General features: G+C 40.2%; 5 protein-coding genes across 5 annotated transcripts; all 5 read right to left on the bottom strand.

Annotated features, from left to right (window-relative positions):
* Window positions 1-1,448: 1,448 nt before the first annotated feature.
* LOC141762832 (trace amine-associated receptor 13c-like) lies at window positions 1,449-2,435 on the bottom strand. Its single transcript, XM_074626914.1, has one exon. The coding sequence runs from the start codon at window positions 2,433-2,435 to the stop codon at window positions 1,449-1,451; it is 987 nt and encodes a 328-aa protein (XP_074483015.1).
* Window positions 2,436-5,872: 3,437 nt separating this feature from the next.
* Window positions 5,873-6,859, bottom strand: LOC141762833 (trace amine-associated receptor 13c-like). The gene has a single exon (XM_074626915.1). It carries the CDS (start codon window positions 6,857-6,859, stop codon window positions 5,873-5,875), a length of 987 nt encoding a protein of 328 aa, XP_074483016.1.
* A 3,366-nt stretch (window positions 6,860-10,225) lies between these two features.
* On the bottom strand, window positions 10,226-11,212 carry LOC141762835 (trace amine-associated receptor 13c-like). Its single transcript, XM_074626918.1, has one exon. It carries the CDS (start codon window positions 11,210-11,212, stop codon window positions 10,226-10,228), a length of 987 nt encoding a protein of 328 aa, XP_074483019.1.
* Window positions 11,213-14,623: 3,411 nt separating this feature from the next.
* On the bottom strand, window positions 14,624-15,610 carry LOC141762829 (trace amine-associated receptor 13c-like). The gene has a single exon (XM_074626912.1). The coding sequence runs from the start codon at window positions 15,608-15,610 to the stop codon at window positions 14,624-14,626; it is 987 nt and encodes a 328-aa protein (XP_074483013.1).
* Window positions 15,611-19,022: 3,412 nt separating this feature from the next.
* Window positions 19,023-20,009, bottom strand: LOC141762834 (trace amine-associated receptor 13c-like). The gene has a single exon (XM_074626917.1). The coding sequence runs from the start codon at window positions 20,007-20,009 to the stop codon at window positions 19,023-19,025; it is 987 nt and encodes a 328-aa protein (XP_074483018.1).
* Between the last annotated feature and the right edge of the window lie 2,489 nt (window positions 20,010-22,498).

The raw sequence follows: 22,498 nt of genomic DNA on the forward strand, positions 1-22,498 counted from the left end.
AACTGCCCTGTAAAAATCTCATTCCTCTACCACTCTCATGCCTTGTTTAGTTGGGCCTAAAGGAGGGTGTGTGTGTGTGTTTTATCCTTCTTATCCAGATTTTTCCATTCAAATGAATGTTTTTAATCATATCTGCGAACCTTCTTGCTCAAATGTCATCTAACTATTTTCTAATCATTGTGATTCACAGGTTGGATTCGCACAGACGCCTGGGTGGAGCTGCCAAATTGGTGAGTCTTTGTTACATTTAAGTACATTTGGTGTGACCTTTGTTTATTTTTGGTGGGACAAAACACGCAGTGTGTTGCATGTTGGTGTCAGACAGTCGTTTTTGGCAAGACAAGAAGTGCATTTGACAGCAATTAAATCAAACATGGCAGAGATCAAAAGCACCACATTGACGTGGTTATTTTTAGAGATTCAAGATACTTTTATTGTCATTGTAGGCATACAACCAAATTACGTTTGATAACTCTCAGTGAACAGCAGCAATAGAACAAGATAAAAACAAGACGATAAGATAAAAACAAGACGATAAGATAAAAACAAGAAGGATAATAAAATATATATATGTATATATATAATAGAAGAGACTAAACCCCACAGACGTAACAAATGACCAAAGCAAAGATGCCTACTGACTAGCCTGTTAAATAAGAATGTGTATATTTATTATACTGCATCACAATCAACTAGAATGAAGATATTTATATGATGTTTTTGTACATCATTTTTGTGCTCATATTTATATACATTTTTGTATAATTTATTTGTGCTTATGACAATATGGTAAAGATACAAGTGAAAGAAGAATATAGCTGAAATATGTATTTGTATTTATTTATTTCGCGCAAATTAAGACTACACAAACATACATAACAAAAAATAAATAATATACAGTGCAGGAAGAGGCAAAAAAAAACACTGGGCTCATTTGAAGCACCCACATAAATAGTGTTAAAATTTCACAATGTTATAGAGATCACAAGATTAATATACTGAAATAATATGACTACATAATAGTGATGACCAACAGTTAGAACAAGATATATATAATAACATCAATAGACAATACAAATATTAGAGATAAGAAATGTTTGTATAAGTGTATGTGTGTATTTGTGAGGGGGATATTGGTTGAAACATCTATGTTGACTCCTGAGCAACAGTAACCATACAGTACATAACACTATGAGTGAAACAAATAAACAAGTAAAAATACAGTGCTTCATTCAAGGTTAATAGACAGACATTTGCAGTGAGAAGTGACATAAGCGATGGGCAATGCTCTTCTTTGAGCGATGATGTGTGTATTCATGAGAAAAAACAGTTCAGTGTGTGACAACATGAGAAACTCTGTGCTTGAGGCCACTGTGGAGGGTTTTTGTAGTTCTGCAGCAGAACATTCTGACTCCCAAACTCACTGAAAAATGCCCTGACATCCCTGTTTACAGGACTTTGTCGTCCCGGGAGTCAGGCTGCAGTATTCTGAGGGTGAAGATGAGTCTGATAGCTTCTCTAAACCAGGGGTAGAACAGAGCGTAAATCACAGGGTTCACACAGGAGTTCAGCAGCATGATCCAAGACAACACTGCAAAGTATGACAAGCTAGTGGAGGTGTCCTCGCCTGCTAGAGAGGGATAGTAATACGGGCAGAAGCACATTAGAAACACAGCTATCACAATCCCAAGAGTCCTGGCTGCCTTTGTCTCTGATTTTTTAGCGGTTGGAGCAGCAGTGACGCTGGAAGCAGCAGTCTGCAACTGAATGACACGCAGCTGAGACATGGCGACCACAAACACCCTCATATAGAGAACAACCATGACTGTACAGGGCCCAACAAAGGTGATGAAGAGATCTAGTGTGCCTGAGATGTGGCTGATGACCACCACACACTCCCCATGGCAGGTGCTGAACCTGTCCGGCCCTCCTAAGTGTCCCATCAGAATACACCCGTTGTAGACAAGAGAGCAGGCCCAACATACACAGATTGATATTTTAGCTCTGTACAGGGTGATCTTAGTGGCGTAGAGCAGTGGGTCACAGATAGCCAGATAACGGTCGATGGATATGAGCACCATGTTGGCCACAGAGGCAGAGAGCAGACAGTAAGAAACATAAGGAGCCAGAGCACACATCAGCCCCCCCAGCAGCCAGCACGTCTCCATGTAGCGCAGGCCTTCGATGGGCATCACCAGCAGCCCCACCACCAGGTCGGACACAGCCAGGGACAGCAGCAGGGTGTTGGTCGGGGTGTGGAGCTGCCGGAAGTGGGAGATGGAGATGATGACGAGCAGGTTGAGAGTCACGGTGAGCAGAGAGACGAAGGCCAGCAGGGTGTAGAGCAGAGCGGTCTCAGAGCGGGGTTTAGGGAGACGCCTGCAGGAGGAGTTGAGGTCGGGGAAGCAGAGCGGAGGGCCCCCGGTGCTGTCCATCAGGGAGGAGGGAAGAGATGCAGCTGCTCATAAGACAGGTAATTTATCCACCTCAAACCCGCCCTACCAGCTTTCCCAAACACCTGATGACTGATGCAACATCTCTCCCTCTTCATCACCTTCATCACCTCCCTCTCTTTTTATTATTGTACTAACCCCATGTTCAATTGTGTTTGGCTTTAGGTGGGTAGTTTCATGAGCAAGTAATTAGAATAGCATGTGTTTGCAACAACTAATTTGAAGGCTCAAATGGTCATTTAAAAGCAGCTCAAAGCACTGAATAAGTAACTCTAAATGGAATAGAACTTCTGAAAATGCAGATAAAACCCCCAAAACATCTACTAAGCTACTGTAGAGCAAAAAAGATGCAATTTGTAATCAAATTACTTTAATGGAAGAATTTAAAGACAGGCCAGACAGACTTACCAAAAAAAAAATTCAAAAAGGGTATACTGTTGTAGCCCCTTCAAAAGTGTGGACGTGTTAAACAGTCCATTTAATGCAATACAAACTAATTTGCCAATTTCTTCAACAGTTTAGTTTAGTTTATTAGGATCCCCATGAGCCCATCAGCTAGTCTTCCTGGAGTCCGACACAGAAATCACAAGATTATATACATTCAAACTTCACAATACATACAAAAATCCCCATCCTCACATTGCAGTCTATGAGTTAAAGGAACAGTGTGTAACATATCGGGGGATCTATTCTCAGAAATGGAATATAATATTCATTAAACTAAGAATCGTTGTGTATTCGTTAGCTTCATATCTACACAGGGAGCGGGTCCTCTCCACGGAGTCCGCCGTGTTGCTCCGCCATGTTTCTACAGTAGCCTAGAACGGACCAACCAAATACCGGCTCTAGAGAGAGCGTTTTAAGCATTCACGTTTCCTGAAGGCCACCGTAGTTCTCCGACACGCTTGTGAAACTGCGGTAACGTGAGCCGCCGAGTGAGCGGAGGGGGTACTCAGTTGGTTGCAATCTGCAACCACACCACAAATCCTACACACTGTCCCTTTAAGAGAGGTGCATCATTTTGTATTATTTGAAACAGAATAGTTTGAGCTCAGTTTTCATGTTTTTGAATTTATAGATTACTGACAATCAATTTTACAACAGACCATGTACAGTAGACAAACTGATCTTCCTGTTGCCAGGCAACCAGACTCAGGGACAGCTTCATCCCGCAGGCCAAGAGACTGCTGAACTCTTGAGCTCCTGAGCTCATCACTTGTTATTTTACCTTTATTTACCTTTATACATACTGTTTTACAAACTGTTACACCTCTGTGTGTATATCTATATATATATGTTTATATTTGTATATCTATATATTTATTACTTCTCTATACATACTATATTCCTGTTTACACCTCTGTGTACATAAATTACTTCTCATAATGCATAGACATACTACATTCTGTTTACATTCAGTTTTCCCATCTGAAATATTGTCCTCCACAAAATTACAAATTGACATTTACATTACTATTTTATGTTTATTTATGTTTATATTTAATTTAACTGCACTATTTTATGCCTTAGATTATCATCTTGCTTTTACTTTTACTTGTGTGATTTCCCCTTTTATTTATACATATTTTATGAGCATTGTTGAAGGAACTGCTTTGCTGGAATTGACAAATGACGAATATAGAACCTTGAACTTGAGCTGACGAGTCCAGTGTAACACCACAAAATCTATCTATCTTTGAAATAGAAATTGACGTTTCCATTAATGCACAATTGGTGAGAATTTGATCAGAATTAATTGGTATGGTTTTGTTATATCTTGCAGGTCTATCACTCTTTCTGTGGTACAAAGAGGCAGCAAGCATCCTCTGAGGATCCTTAGGAGCCTGTCAAGGCCCCCATGTGGCTGCAGCCAGAACGTGCATGCAGTGCGACTGGAGGCCAATACAGCAGGTTTGATATATTTATCAAGAAAGTGTTTTCAGCAAATCCATCCTTCACAGTTTAATATTTTTTTTAAGATTTATTCTTAAAGAACTGCCCTGTAAAAATCTCATTCCTCTACCACTCTCATGCCTTGTTTAGTTGGGCCTAAAGGAGGGTGTGTGTGTGCTTTATCCTTCTTATCCAGATTTTTCCATTCAAATGAATGTTTTTAATCATATCTGCGAACCTTCTTGCTCAAATGTCATCTAACTATTTTCTAATCATTGTGATTCACAGGTTGGATTCGCACAGACGCCTGGGTGGAGCTGCCAAATTGGTGAGTCTTTGTTACATTTAAGTACATTTGGTGTGACCTTTTTTTTATTTTTGGTGGGACAGAACACGCAGTGTGTTGCATGTTGGTGTCAGACAGTCGTTTTTGGCAAGACAAGAAGTGCATTTGACAGCAATTAAATCAAACATGGCAGAGATCAAAAGCACCACATTGACGTGGTTATTTTTAGAGATTCAAGATACTTTTATTGTCATTGTAGGCATACAACCAAATTACGTTTGATAACTCTCAGTGAACAGCAGCAATAGAACAAGATAAAAACAAGACGATAAGATAAAAACAAGAAGGATAATAAAATATATATATGTATATATAATAGAAGAGACTAAACCCCACAGACGTAACAAATGACCAAAGCAAAGATGCGTACTGACTAGCCTGTTAAATAAGAATGTGTATATTTATTATACTGCATCACAATCAACTAGAATGAAGATATTTATATGATGTTTTTGTACATCATTTTTGTGCTCATATTTATATATATTTTTGTATAATTTATTGGTGCTTATGACAATATGGTAAAGATACAAGTGAAAGAAGAATATAGCTGAAATATGTATTTGTATTTATTTATTTCGCGCAAATTAAGACTACACAAACATACATAACAAAAAATAAATAATATACAGTGCAGGAAGAGGCAAAAAAAACCACTGGGCTTATTTGAAGCACCCACATAAATAGTGTTAAAATTTCACAATGTTATAGAGATCACAAGATTAATATACTGAAATAATATGACTACATAATAGTGATGACCAACAGTTAGAACAAGATATATATAATAACATCAATAGACAATACAAATATTAGAGATAAGAAATGTTTGTATAAGTGTATGTGTGTATTTGTGAGGGGGATATTGGTTGAAACATCTATGTTGACTCCTGAGCAACAGTAACCATACAGTACATAACACTATGAGTGAAACAAATAAACAAGTAAAAATACAGTGCTTCATTCAAGGTTAATAGACAGACATTTGCAGTGAGGAGTGACATAAGCGATGGGCAATGCTCTTCTTTGAGCGATGATGTGTGTATTCATGAGAAAAAACAGTTCAGTGTGTGACAACATGAGAAACTCTGTGCTTGAGGCCACTGTGGAGGGTTTTTGTAGTTCTGCAGCAGAACATTCTGACTCCCAAACTCACTGAAAAATGCCCTGACATCCCTGTTTACAGGACTTTGTCGTCCCGGGAGTCAGGCTGCAGTATTCTGAGGGTGAAGATGAGTCTGATAGCTTCTCTAAACCAGGGGTAGAACAGAGCGTAAATCACAGGGTTCACACAGGAGTTCAGCAGCATGATCCAAGACAACACTGCAAAGTATGACAAGCTAGTGGAGGTGTCCTCGCCTGCTAGAGAGGGATAGTAATACGGGCAGAAGCACATTAGAAACACAGCTATCACAATCCCAAGAGTCCTGGCTGCCTTTGTCTCTGATTTTTTAGCGGTTGGAGCAGCAGTGACGCTGGAAGCAGCAGTCTGCAACCGAATGACACGCAGCTGAGACATGGCGACCACAAACACCCTCATATAGAGAACAATCATGACTGTACAGGGCCCAACAAATGTGATGAAGAGATCTAGTGTGCCTGAGATGTGGCTGATGACCACCACACACTCCCCATGGCAGGTGCTGAACCTGTCCGGCCCTCCTAAGTGTCCCATCAGAATACACCCGTTGTAGACAAGAGAGCAGGCCCAACATACACAGATTGATATTTTAGCTCTGTACAGGGTGATCTTAGTGGCGTAGAGCAGTGGGTCACAGATAGCCAGATAACGGTCGATGGATATGAGCACCATGTTGGCCACAGAGGCAGAGAGCAGACAGTAAGAAACATAAGGAGCCAGAGCACACATCAGCCCCCCCAGCAGCCAGCACGTCTCCATGTAGCGCAGGCCTTCGATGGGCATCACCAGCAGCCCCACCACCAGGTCGGACACAGCCAGCGACAGCAGCAGGGTGTTGGTCGGGGTGTGGAGCTGCCGGAAGTGGGAGATGGAGATGATGACGAGCAGGTTGAGAGTCACGGTGAGCAGAGAGACGAAGGCCAGCAGGGTGTAGAGCAGAGCGGTCTCAGAGCGGGGTTTAGGGAGACGCCTGCAGGAGGAGTTGAGGTCGGGGAAGCAGAGCGGAGGGCCCCCGGTGCTGTCCATCAGGGAGGAGGGAAGAGATGCAGCTGCTCATAAGACAGGTAATTTATCCACCTCAAACCCGCCCTACCAGCTTTCCCAAACACCTGATGACTGATGCAACATCTCTCCCTCTTCATCACCTTCATCACCTCCCTCTCTTTTTATTATTGTACTAACCCCATGTTCAATTGTGTTTGGCTTTAGGTGGGTAGTTTCATGAGCAAGTAATTAGAATAGCATGTGTTTGCAACAACTAATTTGAAGGCTCAAATGGTCATTTAAAAGCAGCTCAAAGCACTGAATAAGTAACTCTAAATGGAATAGAACTTCTGAAAATGCAGATAAAAACCCCAAAACATCTACTAAGCTACTGTAGAGCAAAAAAGATGCAATTTGTAATCAAATTACTTTAATGGAAGCATTTAAAGACAGGCCAGACAGACTTACAAAGTTCAAAAAGGATGTACTGTCATAGCCCCTCAAGAAGTGTGGACGTGTTAAACAGTCCATTTAATGCAATACAAACTAATTTGCCAATTTCTTCAACAGTTTAGTTTAGTTTATTAGGATCCCCATGAGCCCATCAGCTAGTCTTCCTGGAGTCCGACACAGAAATCACAAGATTATATACATTCAAACTTCACAATACATACAAAAATCCCCATCCTTACATTGCAGTCTATGAGTTAAAGGAACAGTGTGTAACATATCGGGGGATCTATTCTCAGAAATGGAATATAATATTCATTAAACTAAGAATCGTTGTGTTTTCGTTAGCTTCATATCTACACAGGGAGCCGTGTTGCTCCGCCATGTTTCTACAGTAGCCTAGAACGGACCAACCAAATACCGGCTCTAGAGAGAGCGTTTTAAGCATTCACGTTTCCTGAAGGCCACCGTAGTTCTCCGACACGCTTGTGAAACTGCGGTAACGTGAGCCGCCGAGTGAGCGGAGGGGGTACTCAGTTGGTTGCAATCTGCAACCACACCACAAATCCTACACACTGTCCCTTTAAGAGAGGTGCATCATTTTGTATTATTTGAAACAGAATAGTTTGAGCTCAGTTTTCATGTTTTTGAATTTATAGATTACTGACAATCAATTTTACAACAGACCATGTACAGTAGACAAACTGATCTTCCTGTTGCCAGGCAACCAGACTCAGGGACAGCTTCATCCCGCAGGCCAAGAGACTGCTGAACTCTTGAGCTCCTGAGCTCATCACTTGTCATTTTACCTTTATTTACCTTTATACATACTGTTTTACAAACTTTTACACCTCTGTGTGTATATCTATATATATATGTTTATATTTGTATATCTATATATTTATTATTTCTCTATACATGCTATATTCCTGTTTACACCTCTGTGTACATAAATGACTTCTCATAATGCATATACATACTACATCCTGTTTACATTCAGTTTTCCCATCTGAAATATTGTCCTCCACAAAATTACAAATTTACATTTACATTACTATTTTATGTTTACTTATGTTTATATTTAATTTAACTGCACTATTTTATGCCTTAGATTATCATCTTGCTTTTACTTTTACTTGTGTGATTTCCCCTTTTATTTATACATATTTTATGAGCATTGTTGAAGGAACTGCTTTGCTGGAATTGACAAATGACGAATATAGAACCTTGAACTTGAGCTGACGAGTCCAGTGTAACACCACAAAATCTATCTATCTGTGAAATAGAAATTGACGTTTCCATTAATGCACAATTGGTGAGAATTTGATCAGAATTAATTGTATGGTTTGGTCAGCAAGCGTCCTCTGAGGATCCTTAGGAGCCTGTCAAGGCCCCCATGTGGCTGCAGCCAGAACGTGCATGCAGTGCGACTGGAGGCCAATACAGCAGGTTTGATATATTTATCAAGAAAGTGTTTTCAGCAAATCCATCCTTCACAGTTTAATATTTTTTTAAAGATGTATACTTAAAGAACTGCCCTGTAAAAATCTCATTCCTCTACCACTCTCATGCCTTGTTTAGTTGGGCCTAAAGGAGGGTGTGTGTGTGTGTTTTATCCTTCTTATCCAGATTTTTCCATTCAAATGAATGTTTTTAATCATATCTGCGAACCTTCTTGCTCAAATGTCATCTAACTATTTTCTAATCATTGTGATTCACAGGTTGGATTCGCACAGACGCCTGGGTGGAGCTGCCAAATTGGTGAGTCTTTGTTACATTTAAGTACATTTGGTGTGACCTTTGTTTATTTTTGGTGGGACAAAACACGCAGTGTGTTGCATGTTGGTGTCAGACAGTCGTTTTTGGCAAGACAAGAAGTGCATTTGACAGCAATTAAATCAAACATGGCAGAGATCAAAAGCACCACATTGACGTGGTTATTTTTAGAGATTCAAGATACTTTTATTGTCATTGTAGGCATACAACCAAATTACGTTTGATAACTCTCAGTGAACAGCAGCAATAGAACAAGATAAAAACAAGACGATAAGATAAAAACAAGAAGGATAATAAAATATATATATGTATATATAATAGAAGAGACTAAACCCCACAGACGTAACAAATGACCAAAGCAAAGATGCCTACTGACTAGCCTGTTAAATAAGAATGTGTATATTTATTATACTGCATCACAATCAACTAGAATGAAGATATTTATATGATGTTTTTGTACATCTTTTTTGTGCTCATATTTATATACATTTTTGTATAATTTATTTGTGCTTATGACAATATGGTAAAGATACAAGTGAAAGAAGAATATAGCTGAAATATGTATTTGTATTTATTTATTTCGCGCAAATTAAGACTACACAAACATACATAACAAAAAATAAATAATATACAGTGCAGGAAGAGGCAAAAAAAAACACTGGGCTTATTTGAAGCACCCACATAAATAGTGTTAAAATTTCACAATGTTATAGAGATCACAAGATTAATATACTGAAATAATATGACTACATAATAGTGATGACCAACAGTTAGAACAAGATATATATAATAACATCAATAGACAATACAAATATTAGAGATAAGAAATGTTTGTATAAGTGTATGTGTGTATTTGTGAGGGGGATATTGGTTGAAACATCTATGTTGACTCCTGAGCAACAGTAACCATACAGTACATAACACTATGAGTGAAACAAATAAACAAGTAAAAATACAGTGCTTCATTCAAGGTTAATAGACAGACATTTGCAGTGAGGAGTGACATAAGCGATGGGCAATGCTCTTCTTTGAGCGATGATGTGTGTATTCATGACAAAAAACAGTTCAGTGTGTGACAACATGAGAAACTCTGTGCTTGAGGCCACTGTGGAGGGTTTTTGTAGTTCTGCAGCAGAACATTCTGACTCCCAAACTCACTGAAAAATGCCCTGACATCCCTGTTTACAGGACTTTGTCGTCCCGGGAGTCAGGCTGCAGTATTCTGAGGGTGAAGATGAGTCTGATAGCTTTTCTAAACCAGCGGTAGAACAGAGCGTAAATCACAGGGTTCGCACAGGAGTTCAGCAGCACGATCCAAGACAACACTGCAAAGTATGACAAGCTAGTGGAGGTGTCCTCGCCTGCTAGAGAGGGATAGTGATACGGGCAGAAGCACATTAGAAACACAGCTATCACAATCCCAAGAGTCCTGGCTGCCTTTGTCTCTGATCTTTTAGCGGTTGGAGCAGCAGTGACGCTGGAAGCAGTAGTCTGCAACCGAATGACACGCAGCTGAGACATGGCGACCACAAACACCCTCATATAGAGAACAACCATGACTGTACAGGGCCCAACAAATGTGATGAAGAGATCTAGTGTGCCTGAGATGTGGCTGATGACCACCACACACTCCCCATGGCAGGTGCTGAACCTGTCCGGCCCTCCTAAGTGTCCCATCAGAATACACCCGTTGTAGACAAGAGAGCAGGCCCAACATACACAGATTGATATTTTAGCTCTGTACAGGGTGATCTTAGTGGCGTAGAGCAGTGGGTCACAGATAGCCAGATAACGGTCGATGGATATGAGCACCATGTTGCCCACAGAGGCAGAGAGCAGACAGTAAGAAACATAAGGAGCCAGAGCACACATCAGCGCCCCCAGCAGCCAGCACGTCTCCATGTAGCGCAGGCCTTCGATGGGCATCACCAGCAGCCCCACCACCAGGTCGGACACAGCCAGGGACAGCAGCAGGGTGTTGGTCGGGGTGTGGAGCTGCCGGAAGTGGGAGATGGAGATGATGACGAGCAGGTTGAGAGTCACGGTGAGCAGAGAGACGAAGGCCAGCAGGGTGTAGAGCAGAGCGGTCTCAGAGCGGGGTTTAGGGAGACGCCTGCAGGAGGAGTTGAGGTCGGGGAAGCAGAGCGGAGGGCCCCCGGTGCTGTCCATCAGGGAGGAGGGAAGAGATGCAGCTGCTCATAAGACAGGTAATTTATCCACCTCAAACCCGCCCTACCAGCTTTCCCAAACACCTGATGACTGATGCAACATCTCTCCCTCTTCATCACCTTCATCACCTCCCTCTCTTTTTATTATTGTACTAACCCCATGTTCAATTGTGTTTGGCTTTAGGTGGGTAGTTTCATGAGCAAGTAATTAGAATAGCATGTGTTTGCAACAACTAATTTGAAGGCTCAAATGGTCATTTAAAAGCAGCTCAAAGCACTGAATAAGTAACTCTAAATGGAATAGAACTTCTGAAAATGCAGATAAAAACCCCAAAACATCTACTAAGCTACTGTAGAGCAAAAAAGATGCAATTTGTAATCAAATTACTTTAATGGAAGCATTTAAAGACAGGCCAGACAGACTTACAAAGTTCAAAAAGGATGTACTGTCATAGCCCCTCAAGAAGTGTGGACGTGTTAAACAGTCCATTTAATGCAATACAAACTAATTTGCCAATTTCTTCAACAGTTTAGTTTAGTTTATTAGGATCCCCATGAGCCCATCAGCTAGTCTTCCTGGAGTCCGACACAGAAATCACAAGATTATATACATTCAAACTTCACAATACATACAAAAATCCCCATCCTTACATTGCAGTCTATGAGTTAAAGGAACAGTGTGTAACATATCGGGGGATCTATTCTCAGAAATGGAATATAATATTCATTAAACTAAGAATCGTTGTGTTTTCGTTAGCTTCATATCTACACAGGGAGCCGTGTTGCTCCGCCATGTTTCTACAGTAGCCTAGAACGGACCAACCAAATACCGGCTCTAGAGAGAGCGTTTTAAGCATTCACGTTTCCTGAAGGCCACCGTAGTTCTCCGACACGCTTGTGAAACTGCGGTAACGTGAGCCGCCGAGTGAGCGGAGGGGGTACTCAGTTGGTTGCAATCTGCAACCACACCACAAATCCTACACACTGTCCCTTTAAGAGAGGTGCATCATTTTGTATTATTTGAAACAGAATAGTTTGAGCTCAGTTTTCATGTTTTTTTGAATTTATAGATTACTCACAATCAATTTTACAACAGACCATGTACAGTAGACAAACTGATCTGCCCGTTGCCAGGCAACTAGACTCAGGGACAGCTTCATCCCGCAGGCCAAGAGACTGCTGAACTCTTGAGCTCCTGAGCTCATCACTTGTCATTTTACCTTTATTTACCTTTATACATACTGTTTTACAAACTGTTACACCTCTGTGTGTATATCTATATATATATGTTTATATTTGTATATCTATATATTTATTATTTCTCTATACATGCTATATTCCTGTTTACACCTCTGTGTACATAAATTACTTCTCATAATGCATAGACATACTACATTCTGTTTACATTCAGTTTTCCCATCTGAAATATTGTCCTCCACAAAATTACAAATTGACATTTACATTACTATTTTATGTTTATTTATGTTTATATTTAATTTAACTGCACTATTTTATGCCTTAGATTATCATCTTGCTTTTACTTTTACTTGTGTGATTTCCCCTTTTATTTATACATATTTTATGAGCATTGTTGAAGGAACTGCTTTGCTGGAATTGACAAATGACGAATATAGAACCTTGAACTTGAGCTGACGAGTCCAGTGTAACACCACAAAATCTATCTATCTTTGAAATAGAAATTGACGTTTCCATTAATGCACAATTGGTGAGAATTTGATCAGAATTAATTGGTATGGTTTTGTTATATCTTGCAGGTCTATCACTCTTTCTGTGGTACAAAGAGGCAGCAAGCATCCTCTGAGGATCCTTAGGAGCCTGTCAAGGCCCCCATGTGGCTGCAGCCAGAACGTGCATGCAGTGCGACTGGAGGCCAATACAGCAGGTTTGATATATTTATCAAGAAAGTGTTTTCAGCAAATCCATCCTTCACAGTTTAATATTTTTTTAAAGATGTATACTTAAAGAACTGCCCTGTAAAAATCTCATTCCTCTACCACTCTCATGCCTTGTTTAGTTGGACCTAAAGGCAATGTGTGTGTGTGCTTTATCCTTCTTATCCAGATTTTTCCATTCAAATGAATGTTTTTAATCATATCTGCGAACCTTCTTGCTCAAATGTCATCTAACTATTTTCTAATCATTGTGATTCACAGGTTGGATTCGCACAGACGCCTGGGTGGAGCTGCCAAATTGGTGAGTCTTTGTTACATTTAAGTACATTTGGTGTGACCTTTTTTTTATTTTTGGTGGGACAGAACACGCAGTGTGTTGCATGTTGGTGTCAGACAGTCGTTTTTGGCAAGACAAGAAGTGCATTTGACAGCAATTAAATCAAACATGGCAGAGATCAAAAGCACCACATTGACGTGGTTATTTTTAGAGATTCAAGATACTTTTATTGTCATTGTAGGCATACAACCAAATTACGTTTGATAACTCTCAGTGAACAGCAGCAATAGAACAAGATAAAAACAAGACGATAAGATAAAAACAAGAAGGATAATAAAATATATATATGTATATATAATAGAAGAGACTAAACCCCACAGACGTAACAAATGACCAAAGCAAAGATGCGTACTGACTAGCCTGTTAAATAAGAATGTGTATATTTATTATACTGCATCACAATCAACTAGAATGAAGATATTTATATGATGTTTTTGTAAATCATTTTTGTGCTCATATTTATATATATTTTTGTATAATTTATTGGTGCTTATGACAATATGGTAAAGATACAAGTGAAAGAAGAATATAGCTGAAATATGTATTTGTATTTATTTATTTCGCGCAAATTAAGACTACACAAACATACATAACAAAAAATAAATAATATACAGTGCAGGAAGAGGCAAAAAAAAACACTGGGCTTATTTGAAGCACCCACATAAATAGTGTTAAAATTTCACAATGTTATAGAGATCACAAGATTAATATACTGAAATAATATGACTACATAATAGTGATGACCAACAGTTAGAACAAGATATATATAATAACATCAATAGACAATACAAATATTAGAGATAAGAAATGTTTGTATAAGTGTATGTGTGTATTTGTGAGGGGGATATTGGTTGAAACATCTATGTTGACTCCTGAGCAACAGTAACCATACAGTACATAACACTATGAGTGAAACAAATAAACAAGTAAAAATACAGTGCTTCATTCAAGGTTAATAGACAGACATTTGCAGTGAGGAGTGACATAAGCGATGGGCAATGCTCTTCTTTGAGCGATGATGTGTGTATTCATGACAAAAAACAGTTCAGTGTGTGACAACATGAGAAACTCTGTGCTTGAGGCCACTGTGGAGGGTTTTTGTAGTTCTGCAGCAGAACATTCTGACTCCCAAACTCACTGAAAAATGCCCTGACATCCCTGTTTACAGGACTTTGTCGTCCCGGGAGTCAGGCTGCAGTATTCTGAGGGTGAAGATGAGTCTGATAGCTTTTCTAAACCAGCGGTAGAACAGAGCGTAAATCACAGGGTTCGCACAGGAGTTCAGCAGCACGATCCAAGACAACACTGCAAAGTATGACAAGCTAGTGGAGGTGTCCTCGCCTGCTAGAGAGGGATAGTGATACGGGCAGAAGCACATTAGAAACACAGCTATCACAATCCCAAGAGTCCTGGCTGCCTTTGTCTCTGATCTTTTAGCGGTTGGAGCAGCAGTGACGCTGGAAGCAGTAGTCTGCAACCGAATGACACGCAGCTGAGACATGGCGACCACAAACACCCTCATATAGAGAACAACCATGACTGTACAGGGCCCAACAAATGTGATGAAGAGATCTAGTGTGCCTGAGATGTGGCTGATGACCACCACACACTCCCCATGGCAGGTGCTGAACCTGTCCGGCCCTCCTAAGTGTCCCATCAGAATACACCCGTTGTAGACAAGAGAGCAGGCCCAACATACACAGATTGATATTTTAGCTCTGTACAGGGTGATCTTAGTGGCGTAGAGCAGTGGGTCACAGATAGCCAGATAACGGTCGATGGATATGAGCACCATGTTGCCCACAGAGGCAGAGAACAGACAGTAAGACACATAAGGAGCCAGAGCACACATCAGCGCCCCCAGCAGCCAGCACGTCTCCATGTAGCGCAGGCCTTCGATGGGCATCACCAGCAGCCCCACCACCAGGTCGGACACAGCCAGGGACAGCAGCAGGGTGTTGGTCGGGGTGTGGAGCTGCCGGAAGTGGGAGATGGAGATGATGACGAGCAGGTTGAGAGTCACGGTGAGCAGAGAGACGAAGGCCAGCAGGGTGTAGAGCAGAGCGGTCTCAGAGCGGGGTTTAGGGAGACGCCTGCAGGAGGAGTTGAGGTCGGGGAAGCAGAGCGGAGGGCCCCCGGTGCTGTCCATCAGGGAGGAGGGAAGAGATGCAGCTGCTCATAAGACAGGTAATTTATCCACCTCAAACCCGCCCTACCAGCTTTCCCAAACACCTGATGACTGATGCAACATCTCTCCCTCTTCATCACCTTCATCACCTCCCTCTCTTTTTATTATTGTACTAACCCCATGTTCAATTGTGTTTGGCTTTAGGTGGGTAGTTTCATGAGCAAGTAATTAGAATAGCATGTGTTTGCAACAACTAATTTGAAGGCTCAAATGGTCATTTAAAAGCAGCTCAAAGCACTGAATAAGTAACTCTAAATGGAATAGAACTTCTGAAAATGCAGATAAAAATCCCAAAACATCTACTAAGCTACTGTAGAGCAAAAAAGATGCAATTTGTAATCAAATTACTTTAATGGAAGCATTTAAAGACAGGCCAGACAGACTTACAAAGTTCAAAAAGGATGTACTGTCATAGCCCCTCAAGAAGTGTGGACGTGTTAAACAGTCCATTTAATGCAATACAAACTAATTTGCCAATTTCTTCAACAGTTTAGTTTAGTTTATTAGGATCCCCATGAGCCCATCAGCTAGTCTTCCTGGAGTCCGACACAGAAATCACAAGATTATATACATTCAAACTTCACAATACATACAAAAATCCCCATCCTTACATTGCAGTCTATGAGTTAAAGGAACAGTGTGTAACATATCGGGGGATCTATTCTCAGAAATGGAATATAATATTCATTAAACTAAGAATCGTTGTGTTTTCGTTAGCTTCATATCTACACAGGGAGCCGTGTTGCTCCGCCATGTTTCTACAGTAGCCTAGAACGGACCAACCAAATACCGGCTCTAGAGAGAGCGTTTTAAGCATTCACGTTTCCTGAAGGCCACCGTAGTTCTCCGACACGCTTGTGAAACTGCGGTAACGTGAGCCGCCGAGTGAGCGGAGGGGGTACTCAGTTGGTTGCAATCTGCAACCACACCACAAATCCTACACACTGTCCCTTTAAGAGAGGTGCATCATTTTGTATTATTTGAAACAGAATAGTTTGAGCTCAGTTTTCATGTTTTTTTGAATTTATAGATTACTCACAATCAATTTTACAACAGACCATGTACAGTAGACAAACTGATCTGCCCGTTGCCAGGCAACTAGACTCAGGGACAGCTTCATCCCGCAGGCCAAGAGACTGCTGAACTCTTGAGCTCCTGAACTCATCACTTGTCATTTTACCTTTATTTACCTTTATACATACTGTTTTACAAACTTTTACACCTCTGTGTGTATATCTATATATATATGTTTATATTTGTATATCTATATATTTATTATTTCTCTATACATGCTATATTCCTGTTTACACCTCTGTGTACATAAATGACTTCTCATAATGCATATACATACTACATCCTGTTTACATTCAGTTTTCCCATCTGGAATATTGTCTTCCACAAAATTACAAATTTATATTTACATTACTATTTTATGTTTATTTATGTTTATATTTAATTTAACTGCACTATTTTATGCCTTAGATTATCATCTTGCTTTTACTTTTACTTGTGTGATTTCCCCTTTTATTTATACATATTTTATGAGCATTGTTGAAGGAACTGCTTTGCTGGAATTGACAAATGACAAATATAGAACCTTGAACTTGAGCTGACGAGTCCAGTGTAACACCACAAATTATTGTATCTGTGAATTAGAAGTTGACGTTTCCATTAATGCACAATTGGTGAGAATTTGATCAGAATTAATTGGTATGGTTTTGTTATATCTTGCAGGTCTATCACTCTTTCTGTGGTACAAAGAGGCAGCAAGCATCCTCTGAGGATCCTTAGGAGCCTGTCAAGGCCCCCATGTGGCTACAGCCAGAACGTGCATGCAGTGCGACTGGAGGCCAATACAGCAGGTTTGATATATTTATCAAGAAAGTGTTTTCAGCAAATCCATCCATCACAGTTTAATATTTTTTTAAAGATTTATACTTAAAGAACTGCCCTGTAAAAATCTCATTCCTCTACCACTCTCATGCCTTGTTTAGTTGGGCCTAAAGGAGGGTGTGTGTGTGTGTTTTATCCTTCTTATCCAGATTTTTCCATTCAAATGAATGTTTTTAATCATATCTGCGAACCTTCTTGCTCAAATGTCATCTAACTATTTTCTAATCATTGTGATTCACAGGTTGGATTCGCACAGACGCCTGGGTGGAGCTGCCAAATTGGTGAGTCTTTGTTACATTTAAGTACATTTGGTGTGACCTTTGTTTATTTTTGGTGGGACAAAACACGCAGTGTGTTGCATGTTGGTGTCAGACAGTCGTTTTTGGCAAGACAAGAAGTGCATTTGACAGCAATTAAATCAAACATGGCAGAGATCAAAAGCACCACATTGACGTGGTTATTTTTAGAGATTCAAGATACTTTTATTGTCATTGTAGGCATACAACCAAATTACGTTTGATAACTCTCAGTGAACAGCAGCAATAGAACAAGATAAAAACAAGACGATAAGATAAAAACAAGAAGGATAATAAAATATATATATGTATATATATAATAGAAGAGACTAAACCCCACAGACGTAACAAATGACCAAAGCAAAGATGCCTACTGACTAGCCTGTTAAATAAGAATGTGTATATTTATTATACTGCATCACAATCAACTAGAATGAAGATATTTATATGATGTTTTTGTACATCTTTTTTGTGCTCATATTTATATACATTTTTGTATAATTTATTTGTGCTTATGACAATATGGTAAAGATACAAGTGAAAGAAGAATATAGCTGAAATATGTATTTGTATTTATTTATTTCGCGCAAATTAAGACTACACAAACATACATAACAAAAAATAAATAATATACAGTGCAGGAAGAGGCAAAAAAAAACACTGGGCTTATTTGAAGCACCCACATAAATAGTGTTAAAATTTCACAATGTTATAGAGATCACAAGATTAATATACTGAAATAATATGACTACATAATAGTGATGACCAACAGTTAGAACAAGATATATATAATAACATCAATAGACAATACAAATATTAGAGATAAGAAATGTTTGTATAAGTGTATGTGTGTATTTGTGAGGGGGATATTGGTTGAAACATCTATGTTGACTCCTGAGCAACAGTAACCATACAGTACATAACACTATGAGTGAAACAAATAAACAAGTAAAAATACAGTGCTTCATTCAAGGTTAATAGACAGACATTTGCAGTGAGGAGTGACATAAGCGATGGGCAATGCTCTTCTTTGAGCGATGATGTGTGTATTCATGAGAAAAAACAGTTCAGTGTGTGACAACATGAGAAACTCTGTGCTTGAGGCCACTGTGGAGGGTTTTTGTAGTTCTGCAGCAGAACATTCTGACTCCCAAACTCACCGAAAAATGCCCTGACATCCCTGTTTACAGGACTTTGTCGTCCCGGGAGTCAGGCTGCAGTATTCTGAGGGTGAAGATGAGTCTGATAGCTTTTCTAAACCAGCGGTAGAACAGAGCGTAAATCACAGGGTTCGCACAGGAGTTCAGCAGCACGATCCAAGACAACACTGCAAAGTATGACAAGCTAGTGGAGGTGTCCTCGCCTGCTAGAGAGGGATAGTAATACGGGCAGAAGCACATTAGAAACACAGCTATCACAATCCCAAGAGTCCTGGCTGCCTTTGTCTCTGATTTTTTAGCGGTTGGAGCAGCAGTGACGCTGGAAGCAGCAGTCTGCAACTGAATGACACGCAGCTGAGACATGGCGACCACAAACACCCTCATATAGAGAACAACCATGACTGTACAGGGCCCAACAAAGGTGATGAAGAGATCTAGTGTGCCTGAGATGTGGCTGATGACCACCACACACTCCCCATGGCAGGTGCTGAACCTGTCCGGCCCTCCTAAGTGTCCCATCAGAATACACCCGTTGTAGACAAGAGAGCAGGCCCAACATACACAGATTGATATTTTAGCTCTGTACAGGGTGATCTTAGTGGCGTAGAGCAGTGGGTCACAGATAGCCAGATAACGGTCGATGGATATGAGCACCATGTTGGCCACAGAGGCAGAGAGCAGACAGTAAGAAACATAAGGAGCCAGAGCACACATCAGCCCCCCCAGCAGCCAGCACGTCTCCATGTAGCGCAGGCCTTCGATGGGCATCACCAGCAGCCCCACCACCAGGTCGGACACAGCCAGGGACAGCAGCAGGGTGTTGGTCGGGGTGTGGAGCTGCCGGAAGTGGGAGATGGAGATGATGACGAGCAGGTTGAGAGTCACGGTGAGCAGAGAGACGAAGGCCAGCAGGGTGTAGAGCAGAGCGGTCTCAGAGCGGGGTTTAGGGAGACGCCTGCAGGAGGAGTTGAGGTCGGGGAAGCAGAGCGGAGGGCCCCCGGTGCTGTCCATCAGGGAGGAGGGAAGAGATGCAGCTGCTCATAAGACAGGTAATTTATCCACCTCAAACCCGCCCTACCAGCTTTCCCAAACACCTGATGACTGATGCAACATCTCTCCCTCTTCATCACCTTCATCACCTCCCTCTCTTTTTATTATTGTACTAACCCCATGTTCAATTGTGTTTGGCTTTAGGTGGGTAGTTTCATGAGCAAGTAATTAGAATAGCATGTGTTTGCAACAACTAATTTGAAGGCTCAAATGGTCATTTAAAAGCAGCTCAAAGCACTGAATAAGTAACTCTAAATGGAATAGAACTTCTGAAAATGCAGATAAAAACCCCAAAACATCTACTAAGCTACTGTAGAGCAAAAAAGATGCAATTTGTAATCAAATTACTTTAATGGAAGAATTTAAAGACAGGCCAGACAGACTTACCAAAAAAAAAATTCAAAAAGGGTATACTGTTGTAGCCCCTTCAAAAGTGTGGACGTGTTAAACAGTCCATTTAATGCAATACAAACTAATTTGCCAATTTCTTCAACAGTTTAGTTTAGTTTATTAGGATCCCCATGAGCCCATCAGCTAGTCTTCCTGGAGTCCGACACAGAAATCACAAGATTATATACATTCAAACTTCACAATACATACAAAAATCCCCATCCTCACATTGCAGTCTATGAGTTAAAGGAACAGTGTGTAACATATCGGGGGATCTATTCTCAGAAATGGAATATAATATTCATTAAACTAAGAATCGTTGTGTTTTCGTTAGCTTCATATCTACACAGGGAGCGGGTCCTCTCCACGGAGTCCGCCGTGTTGCTCCGCCATGTTTCTACAGTAGCCTAGAACGGACCAACCAAATACCGGCTCTAGAGAGAGCGTTTTAAGCATTCACGTTTCCTGAAGGCCACCGTAGTTCTCCGACACGCTTGTGAAACTGCGGTAACGTGAGCCGCCGAGTGAGCGGAGGGGGTACTCAGTTGGTTGCAATCTGCAACCACACCACAAATCCTACACACTGTCCCTTTAAGAGAGGTGCATCATTTTGTATTATTTGAAACAGAATAGTTTGAGCTCAGTTTTCATGTTTTTGAATTTATAGATTACTGACAATCAATTTTACAACAGACCATGTACAGTAGACAAACTGATCTTCCTGTTGCCAGGCAACCAGACTCAGGGACAGCTTCATCCCGCAGGCCAAGAGACTGCTGAACTCTTGAGCTCCTGAGCTCATCACTTGTTATTTTACCTTTATTTACCTTTATACATACTGTTTTACAAACTGTTACACCTCTGTGTGTATATCTATATATATATGTTTATATTTGTATATCTATATATTTATTACTTCTCTATACATACTATATTCCTGTTTACACCTCTGTGTACATAAATTACTTCTCATAATGCATAGACATACTACATTCTGTTTACATTCAGTTTTCCCATCTGAAATATTGTCCTCCACAAAATTACAAATTGACATTTACATTACTATTTTATGTTTATTTATGTTTATATTTAATTTAACTGCACTATTTTATGCCTTAGATTATCATCTTGCTTTTACTTTTACTTGTGTGATTTCCCCTTTTATTTATACATATTTTATGAGCATTGTTGAAGGAACTGCTTTGCTGGAATTGACAAATGACGAATATAGAACCTTGAACTTGAGCTGACGAGTCCAGTGTAACACCACAAAATCTATCTATCTTTGAAATAGAAATTGACGTTTCCATTAATGCACAATTGGTGAGAATTTGATCAGAATTAATTGGTATGGTTTTGTTATATCTTGCAGGTCTATCACTCTTTCTGTGGTACAAAGAGGCAGCAAGCATCCTCTGAGGATCCTTAGGAGCCTGTCAAGGCCCCCATGTGGCTGCAGCCAGAACGTGCATGCAGTGCGACTGGAGGCCAATACAGCAGGTTTGATATATTTATCAAGAAAGTGTTTTCAGCAAATCCATCCTTCACAGTTTAATATTTTTTTTAAGATTTATTCTTAAAGAACTGCCCTGTAAAAATCTCATTCCTCTACCACTCTCATGCCTTGTTTAGTTGGACCTAAAGGCAATGTGTGTGTGTGCTTTATCCTTCTTATCCAGATTTTTCCATTCAAATGAATGTTTTTAATCATATCTGCGAACCTTCTTGCTCAAATGTCATCTAACTATTTTCTAATCATTGTGATTCACAGGTTGGATTCGCACAGACGCCTGGGTGGAGCTGCCAAATTGGTGAGTCTTTGTTACATTTAAGTACATTTGGTGTGACCTTTTTTTTATTTTTGGTGGGACAGAACACGCAGTGTGTTGCATGTTGGTGTCAGACAGTCGTTTTTGGCAAGACAAGAAGTGCATTTGACAGCAATTAAATCAAACATGGCAGAGATCAAAAGCACCACATTGACGTGGTTATTTTTAGAGATTCAAGATACTTTTATTGTCATTGTAGGCATACAACCAAATTACGTTTGATAACTCTCA

The sequence above is a fragment of the Sebastes fasciatus genome, chromosome 24 (genome assembly GCF_043250625.1).
Source record: "Sebastes fasciatus isolate fSebFas1 chromosome 24, fSebFas1.pri, whole genome shotgun sequence".
Taxonomy (NCBI): domain Eukaryota; kingdom Metazoa; phylum Chordata; class Actinopteri; order Perciformes; family Sebastidae; genus Sebastes; species Sebastes fasciatus.